General features: G+C 43.9%; 1 protein-coding gene across 1 annotated transcript in view; it reads left to right on the top strand.

The window, feature by feature from the left end:
* The window catches only part of NOX3 (NADPH oxidase 3), a 59927-nt gene that overhangs the window by 32477 nt on the left and 11916 nt on the right, over nt 1–15534 (top strand). Inside the window, exons 10-11 of the mRNA XM_042937434.1 lie at nt 839–998; nt 12168–12314. Coding sequence (XP_042793368.1) covers nt 839–998; nt 12168–12314 — 307 coding nt within the window. The remainder of the gene's footprint in view (nt 1–838; nt 999–12167; nt 12315–15534) is intronic.

Here is a 15534-nt window from a genome sequence, read left to right as displayed (position 1 = left end):
TGCAAAGGCCCTGTGGCAGAAGGGGGGTACTGTGTATTTTGGGGAAGGAAAGAAAAGCCAGTGTGGAGAACTGGTGTTGAGAAATGGAGTCGAATCCGGGGACCAGTCTCTTCCGGACCATGTTAAAGACAATCGTATTTATTCAATAAATATGCTTCATCCTTACCAAGAAAAACTTGCTAAGCAAAGACAAAACGTCAGGCCTGATCATCACAGATTTTGAGCTCACGTAATCTGAAACAACAAGTTTTAGAAGTTCCACATACCTGACAAATGATCTCAAAATTATACTTATTCCAAATGAATGGCTTCTATTAGATGAAAATGATATGAACGCACTAAGGTGTGGGACTGAATAAGTAAAAATAGAGAAGAAGCATGTTAGCAAAAGGACACATAAGCCTTCTAAACCACCTTCTGCTTTATTCCTTTGATGGTGGAAGAAAGGAGAGGAGGGAAGGGGAGGGAAGAGGAGGGGAGAGGCGAGGCGAGGCCAGGCGAGGAGAAGAGAGGGCCTCTTCTACCAGGGCCAAAACAAGCTTCTAGAAATTGTAAGAAGAGCCGGCCACGGGGAAGAGGAGTGGGCTCAAGCCAGAAAAGTCAGGCTTTGTCCTACCATGAATGCACCTGGGCTGGCCTGTCTGGTCGTCCCCCCGTGAGTCCAGGCCCCCAGTTCCTCATGTTAAGTCTAGGCTCTCCAGACAGGACATTCTCAAGCTCAGAGCCAACCCCCCTGCACCCAGTTACAAACATCCTGCAAAGAGCCGTGCTTGAGGGTGGCTTTGTTTTCGAGAGCGTCGCGGCTGAACGTCACCGAGGCCACATTCTGTGATTGCAGGCTGGCGGTGGACGGGCCGTTTGGAACCGCACTGACGGACGTGTTTCACTACCCGGTGAGCGTGTGCGTTGCTGCAGGAATAGGGGTCACTCCCTTCGCCTCTCTCCTGAAATCCATATGGTACAAATGTGAGTCGCACACCCAGCTGAAGCTGAGCAAGGTATGGAAAAAATCATGAGTTCACACTTAACGTGGATTAAGAGGTTCCACATCCTTCTATCTATCATCTGCCAATTCCTGGGGAGGATTTTAATTAACTATGAGGGATGAATTCGAGGATCCTTAACTATACTTATGTTCTTAAAAATCTCCATTCGGTATTACATTTATGAGAAGGGTTATGTCTAATCTTGTTAAAGATGACAAGACATAAATTTTATTGCTTCGTTGCCATTACAGGACATGTAATTGCTCATGTCAGTAAAATATGGACAGGCTGCAAATGGCTTTGTGACTGGGCGACAGTTAGTGATATTAACAGGAGGCCTTTCCCTTAGTCTCTTTGGCCTGATACTATGGTTGCAGGATGCAATTCAACATCTTCCTTTCGTGCACTCGTAGCCTTAACAAGAATGCCACGGTTGGAACTCACTGGCCTGCTTACTTGATATCGCCAAGCTCAGAATCTCTTTTGTCATGTCTGATGTGTTCTCTGACTAGACACCTCCATGGTTACCTTCCTTCCTTTGTCCTGCCCAGAGACTGTCCGTACTTTAACCCTCCGAGGCCCAGCCGTAGACACCAGAACAGCAGGAGAAAGGGAGCCATGTTGACGCCGGGGGGTGTCAATTCAGGAGGACTCGGGATATTAAGCGAGCCCGGTTCCGGTCCTGATTCTGTCAGTTGTCTGGTTCACACTTTGGCTACACTTTCCCACCTGTCAAAGGAACTCACTTAATTTGATTAGCATGTCTGTCTAACATAGTTGGATATGAACATTAGTCTTATGATATGGCCCACAAAAGAGAACTCTGTGGTCATAAGAACTTAAAGTGCTACAAATCTCATTCTAGGAGATTCACATCATTTCTTGCCCTATTAAATAAGTTCTATAGAAGAGAACCTCATTCGGTTTTGTTTCACCCACTTTTGTCAGGCTTAGTTAGCCATGGAAACCTTCTCCACCTAGCATTTATTGAGCAAGAGCATTCTTCAAAGCACTGGGGCAGTATGAGACTAGAAGAGCTCTAAAGTTGGGGCTTTCCCAACTAAGAAATAAGAATAGAATTCGCTATCATTTCGTGAGTTTCCAATGACAGGTGCTTGACCTACACTTTCTCATTTGATGGTTATAACCTTCCCAACAACTTTATAAAGTAGATAATACCAAGCTTGTTTTCCAGATAAGGAAGCTGAAGGTTAGAGAAACCAACGTGTGTTCCCTAAAAATACATGGGTAGTAAAAGGCAGAATCAGGATTCCAATTAGATCCATCTGGCTCTTTCCATGACATGACCAACATATGGTAGATATGACTGCCACCATTGTGTTATAGGCAGACTGTGGGACTCCTGGCCAGAGAATCCGCCCCAGCCTCACTGCACCCTCACTAAATGCATCACCTTGAGTGACTCAAGTCACCTCTCTGACTGGGTTTCCTGATCTGCGAAATGGAGAAATAAGGGCCCATCTCCAACGGGGAGTTTTAATACCAAAGAAGACAAGGAAATAATGTAATGTGTGAAGAATGTAACGTAAATGTGTACAGAATGATATAAAAGTTCATTATCACTGCCAAAGATGTGGCTTCTACTACTAATAGCTTAGACCCATCAAGCCTTGACTACCTGGCAGGTGGGAAGTTAGGCGTTTTACACATACTATCTCACATCATCTTTTTAAGGAACTTATCATTTTTATTCCCATTTACAGATGAGAAAATCGAAGCTGATCACAAAGCTAATAGGAACGATAGCTTGTATTATCAAATTGGCATCATTGCTCTTTCAGATAAGTGACATCCTCAGTTTAGTCCTGAGGAACCCAAAGCACAGAGAGCTGGGAAATAGTAGAAGGAGAGTCCGAATCCAGACTCTTCTTTTGCTAAAGCCCATCGCCTCTCCTCTCTGCCACAGTAAGTTCCAACAGAGTGTCTTAGTCTGTTGGGGCTCCTATCCCACGATACCAACAGAAACGTATTTCGCACATTTCCGGCTGCTGGGAAGTTCAAGGTCAACGGACTGGCTGATGCGGTGTCTGATGAGAGCCTGCTTTCTGGTTTACAGATGGCGGTCTTCTAGCCTATAGCTTCCCTGGCACCCTGGCAGAAGGGGGTGAGGGAGCTTTTTGTAGTCCTTTCTTCTTTTTTCATCAGCGAGAGTCCGATTTGTTGTCTCGCAGTTCTCGACTCAGTGAGGAAAAAAATAGACACAGAAGTCTAGAAGTCTGGAGTCCTTTTCATAAGGGCACTGGTCTCACTCCTGAGGGTTCCTCCTGGATAAACACATCACCTCCAAAATACCCAACTTCCCAATATTATCGCTTTCGGGGATTAGGTTTCAAAATATGAATTTTGGGGGGACGCAGACATTCAGTCTATGGTACAAAACAAGTGAAACAGCTACTTTTCTATTTATCTGGGCCTCACAACAATGCTTTGTTATGGTTTATGAGGATTTCTCAATCCCCTAAGCTTTCTCTTTCCTCTTGCTGTCTCCCAGGTAAAACTCACCCATACAGGCAGCTTCTTCCTTCATGGTTTTCCCAACACTAAAGGTCATGTTATATTTCGCATGAAGATGGTGATGGTGGGCCTGACTTTCGTTGACTTATTCGCTCAGTGAATAACTATTCAGCACCTACTACGTGCCAGGCCCTTGGATACAGACGTGACATGCCTCTCACTTTCCTCACACCAGACTTAGAGCACCCCACCCTTCTCTCAATATTCATTAGCCTTATGCTTTTATGTCATGTTCACAAAGGATCTCATTTCCCCTGATTCTGAGCTCCTTGAGTGCGGTTTCTTTGGATATGCATAATGAGATACACAAACACACACACACACACACACACACACACGCTATAATTTTTTAATAAATCACCTAGTGAATAAATGTCTCCATGCCAAAACGAATGAACAAATGGCTTCTATGCCATTTTTGATAAAATCCTAGTTTACGAAGATTAAGTCATGTTTATTTAACCAAAAAAGCTATCTGTTCAGTAATGTTATAATTCAAATAATATGTTTCAATTATTTTACTACAAATAGGAAAAATTTTTATAAGAACCCACAAAATCCTGACACCACCTCCTCCTTCACTATTTCATTGTTATTTCTGGGCTCTGTGTTTGGGGTTTCTCAAGGCTGTTTCAGCGGGAGGGTTAAGCAGTTACCACAAAGCTATAAAACAGGGTCATTGGTCTCCATCCAAAAAAAACCCCCCAAAAAAACCAAAACAACAAAAAAAAAAAACAGAAGCCAAAGGATTGGAAATAAAAAAAGATGTTTTTATAACTTACAGAAACTGGGGGCAATATTGGGGCAATAGTCCACCAAAAATAAAGGTCAGAATAATGGTATATGGCAGAAGAAAGCTAAAAGCATAGAATCACAAAATAACTTGAGAGGTCTTAACTTCCCAGCTTTGCATATGACCATGAAAGGTCAGAGTCTGTACTTAGACTGGGAAATGAGGAAATGATTTGTCTGAAGTCCCCCAGCTGAATCAGGATCGGACCGTGTGTTTCCAATTTCCACATCAAGGCTCTTTTATGCAAGAGGTGAGATTTCATGCTATTGAAAGTTTAGGCTGCAAATTATGCTTAAGATCCTTATGCTTAAGTTAGAGTCTACATGTAGCAGAAGTTTAAAGAAGTTTTTCTGTTTTAAAGCCACTCTGCTTGTTTGAGTACAACTATCATTAGGCTTATGTAACTAATATTTGTCAGGGCCGCCTACATGTTTTTGAAGTATAAATACCCTTTCCATGAAACTGTCAGCATCTATATAATTTTTAAGTGCAGGGGAGCACAGCAGTACATATTTATCTAACAGCGTCCTCACAATTATAGATCTGGACTAGAGTTTTCAGATTGTTCTCTTCTGTAGTAAGGAAAGGGGAAAATGCAGCATAGGGGTTCTGAGCTGGAATGTTAAGCCTAGATGGTTAACTGCAATGAGATGGGATTTCCTCCTCCCTGTATAAAAGACCGGTTGGCATAAAGGCATACATTTTTACATGCAAGCCTGACGTTGCAAATCTACAGTAATAACAAAACCGAAAGTTTTGTTGGTTGTTAACCATTGCGAACTGTTATCTCTTCACCCTTCTCCTCTGCCACGTTATTCTAGAAAACTTCTAAGTTAAATGCAGGAGAATAGCCAATAGGACGCCTGCTGCTTCTTTAGGATCGTGTGTAGCGTTTTCTATTTGAAGCCGGGATTTTAAATTTTCTTTCTAACTATCTTTTATTTTTAAAGATGGTGGGGAGGAGGGGGAGAAGGAGTTGGGAGGAAATTTCCCAAGAAGGCAAAGTAACAGTAAGTAGAATGATGGCTTGCCAGGGGGGGAAAGAAATGGGGAAAGGCTGTAATATGTGAAAAGAGGTGTTTTCAACACAGGAGTAGGAGTCAAACTTCACTTGGTGGAAGGCACAGGACACATCTTCGGGATGAGGGGAGGAGGTGTGGGTGGTTGAGGAGTCCCTGATACAACTTGAGGGAAGCTGAGTGCTGGGCGTGTAAATACCCCCTGGCAACGAATGTCCTCCAACGCCTGCCTAACGGGATGATTAATTCCACATCGCACTCGATTTGTGAAGAGAGCTTTTGAAAAAAATTAGGACAGTTTGCTTGTGCAAACTGTCAACATGATGAATGAAATAGGTGTGTACAAATGGGGAAGGGGGGATTGCGGGCATCAATATATTGGCTTATACATTTTAGTTTCCCTAATGTCACGGCCGTGTAGACAGGGCTGAGAGCACGGCCAACTGGAAGATTTGGTTCATTTTCTTAACTGCATATGTAATCTTCAGACTATAATAAGATAGATTACCAAAAAACTGAGATAATCTCATTTCTTCATAAATTGTCTTCCTTCATCGCCTCAATAATACATAACCATGATAATGGGTATTTATAGTGTGTCCCATGCAAGATGGCCTTGGGTTCTTAACCTAATATAATAAACAGATAATTCAAATAAAAAGACAGCATGGGCCAGTGGGAACAGGCAAGGCAGCCAAGAAAGACAAAAATCCATACTCTACTTAAATATATTAATAAAACAAAGGAGGGCCTGCTCTCTTTTCTAATGAATGAAAAATGCACTTAATTTAATCTGTTTAGTTTGAGAAATTATTTGCTTTCCCTTTTCCTCACACTGGAACTCTGGCCACTCCTGGAATTGATCACCTCTGCTAACCACTCACAGTGCTGTAATAAATTGAACTGGGACACACGAGGCCACGTTTACCTCTCCAGAAAACACCCGTGCCCCCCCCCCCATCGTTCCCTAGACAGCCATAAAAGACTTCAGTCCCCTATCAGGACTCACCCTTGCCCTGTGGGATAGTGACTAGTATTAATAGTTTTGATATTGTGGTTTATTAACCACACAAGCCATACGAGAGTATAATGTCCTTGTAAAATATTCAAATAAAATAGTCAAAAATCTCCCTCCATTGGCCTTCCTCCCCAAAGTAACCACCACCACCACTTTGTTCTCTAAGGGGTTCACCATTAAACATGGGGGTGTGTCTCATTCCCTTGCTTCTCCATGCATCTGCGCACGCACACCCACCCATGTGCATATCACGGTGTTGTTTTATTCGTACATAAACAGAGATGTGGGTAGGGAGAGACAGAGAGATGTGCACTTTGTTTTGTTGTTTTTTCCCTTTATATAACATGGCTCAGCGTGCCTTCAGCGTCAATACCTAGTGATTGACTATCATTTTTTTTCAATATCCGAAGTTTATTGTCAAATTGGTTTCCATACAACACCCAGTGCTCATCCCAAAAGGTGCCCTCCTCAATAACCATCACCCACCCTCCCCGCCCTCCCACCCACCATCAACCCTCAGTTTGATCTCAGTTTTTAAGAATCTCTTACGCTTTGGCTCTCTTCCACTCTAACCTCTTTTTTTTTTTCTCCTTCCCCTCCCCCATGGGTTTCTGTTAAGTTTCTCAGGATCCACATAAGAGTGAAACCACATGATATCTGTCTTTCTCTGTATGGCTTATTTCACTTAGCATCACACTCTCCAGTTCCATCCACGTTGCTACAAAAGGCCATATTTCATTCTTTCTCATTGCCACGTAGTACTCCATTGTGTATATAAACCACAATTTCTTTATCCATTCATCAGTTGATGGACATTTAGGCTCTTTCCATAATTTGGCTATTGTTGAGAGTGCTGCTATAAACATTGGGGTACAAGTGCCCCTATGCATCAGTACTCCCGTATCCCTTGGGTAAATTCCTAGCAGTGCTATTGCTGGGTCATAGGGTAGGTCTATTTTTATTTTTTTGAGGAACCTCCACACTGTTTTCCAGAGTGGCTGCGCCAATTTGCATTCCCACCAACAGTGCAAGAGGGTTCCCGTTTCTCCACATCCTCGCCAGCATCTATAGTCTCCTGATTTGTTCATTTTGGCCACTCTGACTGGCATGAGGTGATATCTGAGTGTGGTTTTGATTTGTATTTCCCTGATAAGGAGCGATCTCCAAATACCATCTCCAAATACCATCACATTGGGTTTCAACCTATACTTTTGGAGACAACACAAACATCCAGTTCCTAACAGTGGGGAACAGAGGGTGCTGTCCGGAAGGAGGCGAGGTCACAGTGTAACCCACTGGCCTTCTCCTGGGTGGAGGCCTTGGTCAAGGTCAAGGTCAACGCTGGCACTCCATAAAATGCCTCCTGTGGGCTTTGCACACGCAGAGCCTGGAATGCACTTGGCCGGTGAAGGGGTTCCTCTTTTTGGACCACATCCTGCAATCAATGCTGATATTCACAAACTGGCGCTGGAGATAAAGCGTGGTTTCACCTCTTCTCGGTGATCACTGCCTCTATAATTCACAAGTGACCCATGGGAACACAGACCCCCCAAGTAAAGCCGATGATTCCCTTTGCTCTCTCTAATATACACATGTGGTATGCATTCCGGAAGCTCCTCTAAACAACAGGGAAGAGAACAGGGGTCACAACTGACAGGTCTGAGCACTTAATGCACGTGTTAGACACTGTGCTTCCATGACCACAGGCACTCTCACCCTCACCATAATCCCGTAGGTTGTTGTTCTAGAGGGTGGTGGGCTTTCTGCCATTTTGTGTACTCGGTCATCCAGGCTCACAGTAAATAACCTGCCCCCAGTTACCCACCATGGGGATGGTGAAGCCAGGAGTCTAGAACAGGTTAGAGGACTCACGGGCTCACAGTGTCCAACTACTCTGCCTCACCACATCATCAAACTCTGTCCTCAGGTACAATCTCCTTCTTTGAAGAGGAAATAAATAAAAAATTGTTGGCCCCGTTCCATCCTCGGGGAATCGATGTGGGGTCTGAAGAAATAGAGGTTGTACCTGTGGAGGTATCCTCTGCCTGTGTTCAGAGATGACTCTCCAGGCCGTGAGATAGGAGCCTCTCACGGGGGGCACCAGTGGACCCCCCTGGGAAAGTCGATGGGTAGCTTTTCTTATTTCTTTTTCTGAGATCGCTTCTCCAAAAGCGGCACAGATCCATTTCCTTCTGACCCCCGAGTACCTTGACCTGGTCCAATGCAATTCTGCAGAATTCGAAGAGGAGCCCAGTTTCAGAGAGCGTGGGTGGCGCCCGAAAGCGAATACAGCTCTGTGTGTCGCTCAGACCCAGGCCCTCCGAGGTGGGGGTGGCTGAGTCCGGTACGGTGGTTCGTGCCAGGAATGATGTGACATGAAGGCTTGTGACAGGCCACGTGCACACAGAGCGCTCTAAACCCATCGTGGGCTGCCGGAGTGGCCTCGCGAAACGTCTGCGGGTCCATTATATCTCTAGAAATGTGTGCGACGAGTCCTGTAAAAGCAATAACTTTGTTACTGTGAAAGTCCTGAACTTTCATCTCTCTCCTGAGGATGACTTTCTACTTAACAAAACTTTTTAAAGTCGCCTTAAGTATTTGGGGCCCCGATACCAGCTACAGAATTCTGGAAGCCACGCTTTAGACAGGTAACTGATTTGGGGTGGTTTTTTTTTTTTTGGAGACTGAGGAGGGGTGAGTGTGGGAAAGATCACAGAGGTGTAGCCTGTAGTTTGGGATATTTGTTCTACCAGCGACCGGGTCCTTCCTACTGGACGAAATGCAGAAGTCGAACTATCCTGTCCCTTCACAGTGAGTGTCCCTCACCGTTAGAAGGATGAAAGAGAGTCAAAGTAAATAGCCTCTTTCTCCGTTCAAAGTCTCTTTTCTTCTTTTTCTGCCTGAAGCACTTCTGAGCCTATTCAGCTTTCCTTCATTGCCTCTTGCACCAAAGCTGCCCTGTGTCACCTGTAAGTCAATTACAGAGGGAAAAACACACAAAGCCATTAGAAGGAAGTAAAAAGTATAAAAGGCCCGGCAAGCCCTAAGAACGCTGACACACTGCTAAGCCACAAGAAAGCAAGAACAGGCATGATTTCTATTTGAAAGGATGAGGGTCAGAGTGTGCAGGAAGCTAAGATGTGGGCATTTTTCAAGTAAGGATGATTGAGACTGGATTTGAAATTGACAGGTTTTCAAAAAAGTAAACAGGGTATTTTTCCTACATGAATGCATGCTAAGCACGTTCCTTAAGGAGTGGAAATAATAGAAAATAAATCAATGATGTTTGTTTTAACCTGAATGCCACCATGAATGGTCCTGGGCAAAACAACCTACTGAGAGCAGGAGGCAAGGGGAGGTGCGTAAGCAAGAACGGTATTAAATTCAATCAATAGGTTTTCTGTTCTGCCATGACCAAAGCAAGGAAAGAGGAAGGCTAAGGTTTTCAAAGAATAATTTACTTTTTCTAGGTTTATTTATTTATTTTGAGAGTGAGCGCTCCTAAGTGTGGGAGGGGCGGGGACAGAGGGAGAGAGAGAGAGAGAGAGAGAGAGAGAGAATCCCAAGGAGACTTCACACTGTCAGCCCAGAGCCCAACGCAGGGCTCAATCTCAGGTTCGTGAGACTATGACCTGAGCCAAAATCAAAAGGCGGACCCTTAACCGACTGAGCCACCCGACTGCCCCTCAAAGAATAATTCAGATTAGGCACTACACAAAGTGAAAAGAAAGAGGATAGCAGTATTCATCACCAACCCAGGATGTCAAATCAGCCTCTCTTGCTTCATGATCCGTCCTCAGACCTGCTAGACACACCCCCGTGCTTTCCCCTCTCACGCAAAGTCAAGGTGGCCCCAAGCCCCGTATCTGTGCTTCCCGGCCTCCCCCTCAGACCTCATCTCTTGCTGCCTCCCCTCCTTCACAACTCCAGCCACACCAGCCCCCTGGCTCTTCCCCAGAGGTCCCACTCCTTGCTCCCTCCATCAGTACCGTGATTCCCCTGCCTCCTTTATGTGTTTGCTCAAATGTCCCCTTCTCTTGACCATCTGACGTAGTATCGCAGCCCTTTCCAGCCCACCTTGTGTTTCTCCATAGTACTTATCACCCTCTGATGTATTCCGTGTTGTGCTTTATCGTCTTCTTCTCCATCTAAACGCAAACTCTAGGAGAATGGCAAATTTTTGCTCTTTTGTTTGCTCTTAAAGTGCCAGAGCCGAGAAGAGTCTCGACATAGAGATGTAGGACACATTTGTTGAGTCAACAAGTGAGTGAATGAACACAATCACTGTACTTGTGTGTTGTGGGCGGTGGGGGGGGGGGGGGTTCATGGGGCACTCACCGGAAGGAACCATGGCTCAGATTTACGACTGCAAAGAAACAGGTACTCCGTCGGGGGGTTACCGCACTTAGAGATTATTATCGGAGCTGTAGTGGTACCGTCTGACAAATATTGGGCTCTAATTCTTTTATTTTTTTAATTTTTTTTAACGTTTATTTATTTTTGAGACAGAGAGAGGCAGAGCATGAATGGGGGAGGGTCAGAGAGAGGGAGACGCAGAATCTGAAACAGGCTCCAGGCTCTGAGCTGTCAGCACAGAGCCCGACGCGGGGCTCAAACTCATGGACCACGAGATCATGACCTGAGCTGAAGTCGGCCGCTTAACCAACTGAGCCACCCAGGCGCCCCTGGGCTCTAATTCTTAAGAGAAAAGGTCTTATCCTCTAGCTTTTTTGCTCTTACTGACTTCATATTAGAAATTCCTGAACAAACCTGGGGAACATGGGCAAGATGTTTAGCCTTGAAATACATTCTGTGATCTTTTTTGTTTCCTCGTGAACTTGATCTGTTCATTAAATCTCATCTATAAGTTTCATCATGTTTGTGAGCTTGCAGGCTGGCTGGTGGAGAGAGGAGGCAGGGAACACCACCTATCAGAGGAGATGTTTGCTGATGGAGGTCAAGGCCAGCCCCCTTGGTAGATCTTGTTAAGTAACAGAGATGTCTCTTTGGTGGGGGGTGCAGGAAAACAGTAATGAGTAGCAAGGAACAGGGCTGTGAGAAAAATCAGGAGAATTACCAGATCTTTCTCCTGTGGTTTCTTCCAGGCACAATTATCTAAAACTCAAAGCACAAAAACTAAGCCTTTATTTCAGCAAACCCATAATACTCCTTGCCACATGCCGTTTGCTAAACACAGAGAGTTTTAAAAAAAAAATGTTCCTAGACATAATTTCATTATAGTAGTTGACACACAAACTATTACCAACACCCACTAGCTTTCTTGGACACTGATATGTCTGGCGGAGGGGAAACTTCTGGCCCGTGTGGCTTCCTTCTGCAATTACCATAATCTCCACCCTCCGGAGGTCACGATGCGGAAGTGGATTAGCGCACAAGCCTTTGGGGTCTCTGGAGAAGAGAGTTCAAATCCTGAGCTTAGGTCATGAGTAAAGATGAAGGGGGTTGGTCTAACGGTTTATTCCCCTTGGGGAGCCGTGAAAGGCACAGCTAGTTAGGATTATTAACCTCACTGAAAAGAAGCACAGCCAGGAATGTGGTGAATTGGTCCTCATCCAGTGAAACTGGCAACAGCCCACAGACTCCTGACTCTGAATTCACTCTGGACTTTTTCAAACACAATGTGAATTTTTTCAAAAGAAATCACAGTGTGACTGTTCCCTGGCAGAGAGAAGCATGTCATTTTGCAGAAGTGCCCATTTGAGCTCAAATAATTTAATGGAGATAAAGCAGTCTGTGATTATCAGCACATTATGAAAAGCGGGACAGATCCACTCTCTTGTCTTCTCTCTTGACAGGTGTATTTCTACTGGATTTGCCGGGATCCAAGGGCTTTTGAATGGTTTGCTGATCTCTTACTCTCGCTGGAAACACTCATGAGTGAGCGAGGGAAAGCTCACTTTCTGAGTTATCATATATTTCTTACCAACTGGGACGAAAATCAGGTATTGATAAGACTCTTAAAATGATCAATATTACATACGTCATTTAAAAATAGAGCAAAGAGAAGAGAAACCATGTCAATAATGGCTGTATGGTTATCTGGTGGCATGAAAGACTTATTTGTCTTTTCTTAAAAAGGAAAGAAGGATAAAATAAAACCAGATTAGAAGAGTTATTCAAATCATAGCGATAGAAAAATCTACAGTTAACTTGCTGAAGAATAGACAAGCAGATTAGAAAAGAGGTTAGTTAATGGAAGATAATCCCAAGCGTGGAAATCCAAGAAAAATTATGTCACCAAAAGTTGCATTTGTCATTTCAGGGACATCAAGCGCATATTATTGATTAACTGTATTGTCTTGTTCAGCTCCTGATTGGGTCTAATTCTATGCTTTCAGCTATTCAGAGTTAAATAGAAAAAACTCACAAGTGTTTACATTCAACCTTTTGTATTGTAAAGTATGTGAATGTCTACAGAAAATCATCATTATGAATACATGATTTATCTAGAGACTTCTTTTTCTTAAGGCATTCTTAGAAATCGTGTGCACATATGTTTATTCACCTAAGATCAAGATGGTCTTCTGTTGTGGCAGGTGTTTGGAAGCATATTGTATTAATGAAATATTAAGGTGGAGCTTCCCAAAAATAATGTATATCAAAATATCACACTAGGGTAGTATTTCAGTGTTGGTAATATTGAATGATAACTACTAAGTTCTAAATTTTTTTTAACTCCTCAAATATGGAAGCTAACAATGAAGTGATCCCTAGGTTTATGAAACTTTATGTTCTAATCAGCACTTCCATAGCTGCTTGGATTGATATTTACTTTAAGGAAAGTGTGTTTGAGCCAAGATTTGCATTAATCACTAAATTTACAAATGAATGTGCTCCTGAGGGTGGGTGTTGGGCGCTCCTGCCCTCTGCCTCCCAGTCTGTCTCCCTCCCTCTCCCTCCTTCTCTCTCTCTCTCTCTCTCTCTCTCTCTCTCTCTCTGTCACACACACACACACACACACACACACACACACGCAGACCCCACAAGAGATCAGTGAAATTTGACTCTGAAATTCCAGTAAGACCGAGCTTGAAATTCAGTAGCTAAATGAGTTTTTAGGGTCTTATTTGCAGGAGGCCTTAAATATTTATTCCGCTGGGATAGTTTGAAAGACAGGTTCCTTGGGAACTAGGCCTAAAACATCTTAATGAATTAAATAGTGTTAATTATGTTTTCCAAACAAACATTTTCCTTATTCAAATGGGATTTTTGACTAATGATCCATTTGATGAAGTACAGACACAGCCTTTGTTTTTTACTTTCAAGTACTGTGCTTGCTTTCAGCTTCTAAAGTGAATTGATTTCAAGTGTCCATCCAGGAATTTCCAGTCATTTGGGAGTCTTGAGACTGAGGTTCTGTTTGATTTTTGTGACAATACAACTCTGCCCCGTCCTATCTCTGCCTCCTCTAAAAGTGTCCTGTAAGATCCACTTTTTTTCTGAATACAAGTAAATTAAAATAGACGTGTTCCTAAATTTTTGTCGTGACATGTTGAAACTCTTTAGATGCTCAAATTCCAGGAAAAAATAATTGGTGCATTCTGTCAGCGAGGAATCAAAAGGCTGTTTTAGAAGTAGCCAATTGTTAAGCTGAATTCAACAACCTCAAAGTGGCAGAATGACAAGAACAGAAGGGACAGATGGAAAAGGTATTATGAAGGGCAAATCAACAGGGTTTGGGAGATTAATTGAACGTCGGGCTGAGAAATATGGAACAAATATAATTCCAAATGTTTGAACATCACTGATTGGTAGTTCCACGGTACCACTAACCTAAGTAGAAAAGGGCCCTTTTTTCTATTAAATAATGCCCAAGCTTCTTAGCAGCTGCTTGAAGGCCCTTCCTGACCTGATGGCAAAGGACTTGTTCCATTCCATTCCCATCATGCCCCTCTGGGCTCCTCTGGCATGGGAGCCACTGAACAATGGCTCGTATTTGCATGCCTACAGGTTTTCCCTCTCTGTTCCCTCTCCCTGGCAATCACTTCATGTCTTCTGTCCTCCCCACTGCCTACTGAGTGGCATCGTTCTTTAAAGCCCCATTCCCTGTATGGCCATCCCCAGTCGTCTTGGTCAAAGTGACTCGGGGCTTCAGCAGGGTAATTTGTTTACTTCTCCAGAGCACTTTGTTTCTCTCTCTAGTTAAACAGGATTGTGGTCTGACTTATGTCGTTGTAGTTGTGCACTTGGGCTTGCCCTTCCTTTGATGACTAGTTCCTCACAGAGCATAGACCTTCTCTATTTCTTTTTGTACCGCCCACTCATTCCTGCTTATAGCAATCGCGCAACAATTGTATGTGGAAGTAAATTGAAGTCACAAAATATCTGAAGATTCATTTTTGGCTACGACGATCAGTTTGAAGGGACACAAAAAATGCTACATAAAAATATGCTTGGGGAGTTCAAGTCCCAGGACTCTACCCAGGCAGGAAGATGAGGGCATGGGGGAGAAAGTTTGGAGTGATCTTTATAGACTATGCTAATTGGGACCATGAAAATGAAAGTTCTTTGGAGAGAAGTGCCCCAGAAGTGACTACGGACTGGGAAGGCAGCTGTATTGTGAGGCAGGAGAATGTCATAGGAAAACAAATATAACATTTCATCTTTGAATAAAAAGAAGAGTCGGAGAGAAGTAGAAGAAACAGGGTTATACAATGCATATAAAATCAAGGAGATGTTCAGCCATGTGGTTGGTGGAGAAGCCAAGGAGCGCAGCCCTGGGTTGGTGTTTAGATGTGGCACCTGGTCAAAGGTAAATTGGTTGCCTCTGCCTTCTTATTTGCTCACAGCTGAAACCAACTCACTATCTGGCTCCAGTCAATCCTACTGTTAAGCAAGAGGGCTGTGGGGGGTGCAATACTCCCACTCTAATCCGGAGGCTGACACCGCTCCCTCTGACCTGGAGTTCCAGTTCTGATAACAGGGCTTCTGCGAGTTTTTGAGGCTCAATCCCCAACTACCCCCTCAGTTCTCACTCCTGAGCTCTTCCCTAATACTTCATGCTTCACTCCTCCTCTTAATAAACCTGCCCCAGAAGAGGATCCCACCATCCTCTCATTATTGCTCCCTCTCCTGGAGTGGCTATTCCCAAACTCGATTCCAATGGGATCCCGGCCATCTGGAGTCAGACTTGCCTGATGGCAACCTCCTGCAGCCAGGGTT

This window comes from Panthera leo, chromosome B2, assembly GCF_018350215.1.
Source record: "Panthera leo isolate Ple1 chromosome B2, P.leo_Ple1_pat1.1, whole genome shotgun sequence".
Lineage (NCBI taxonomy): Eukaryota > Metazoa > Chordata > Mammalia > Carnivora > Felidae > Panthera > Panthera leo.
The sequence above is the reverse complement of the archived record's forward strand: the minus strand, read 5'-3'. Positions and strand labels throughout refer to the sequence as shown.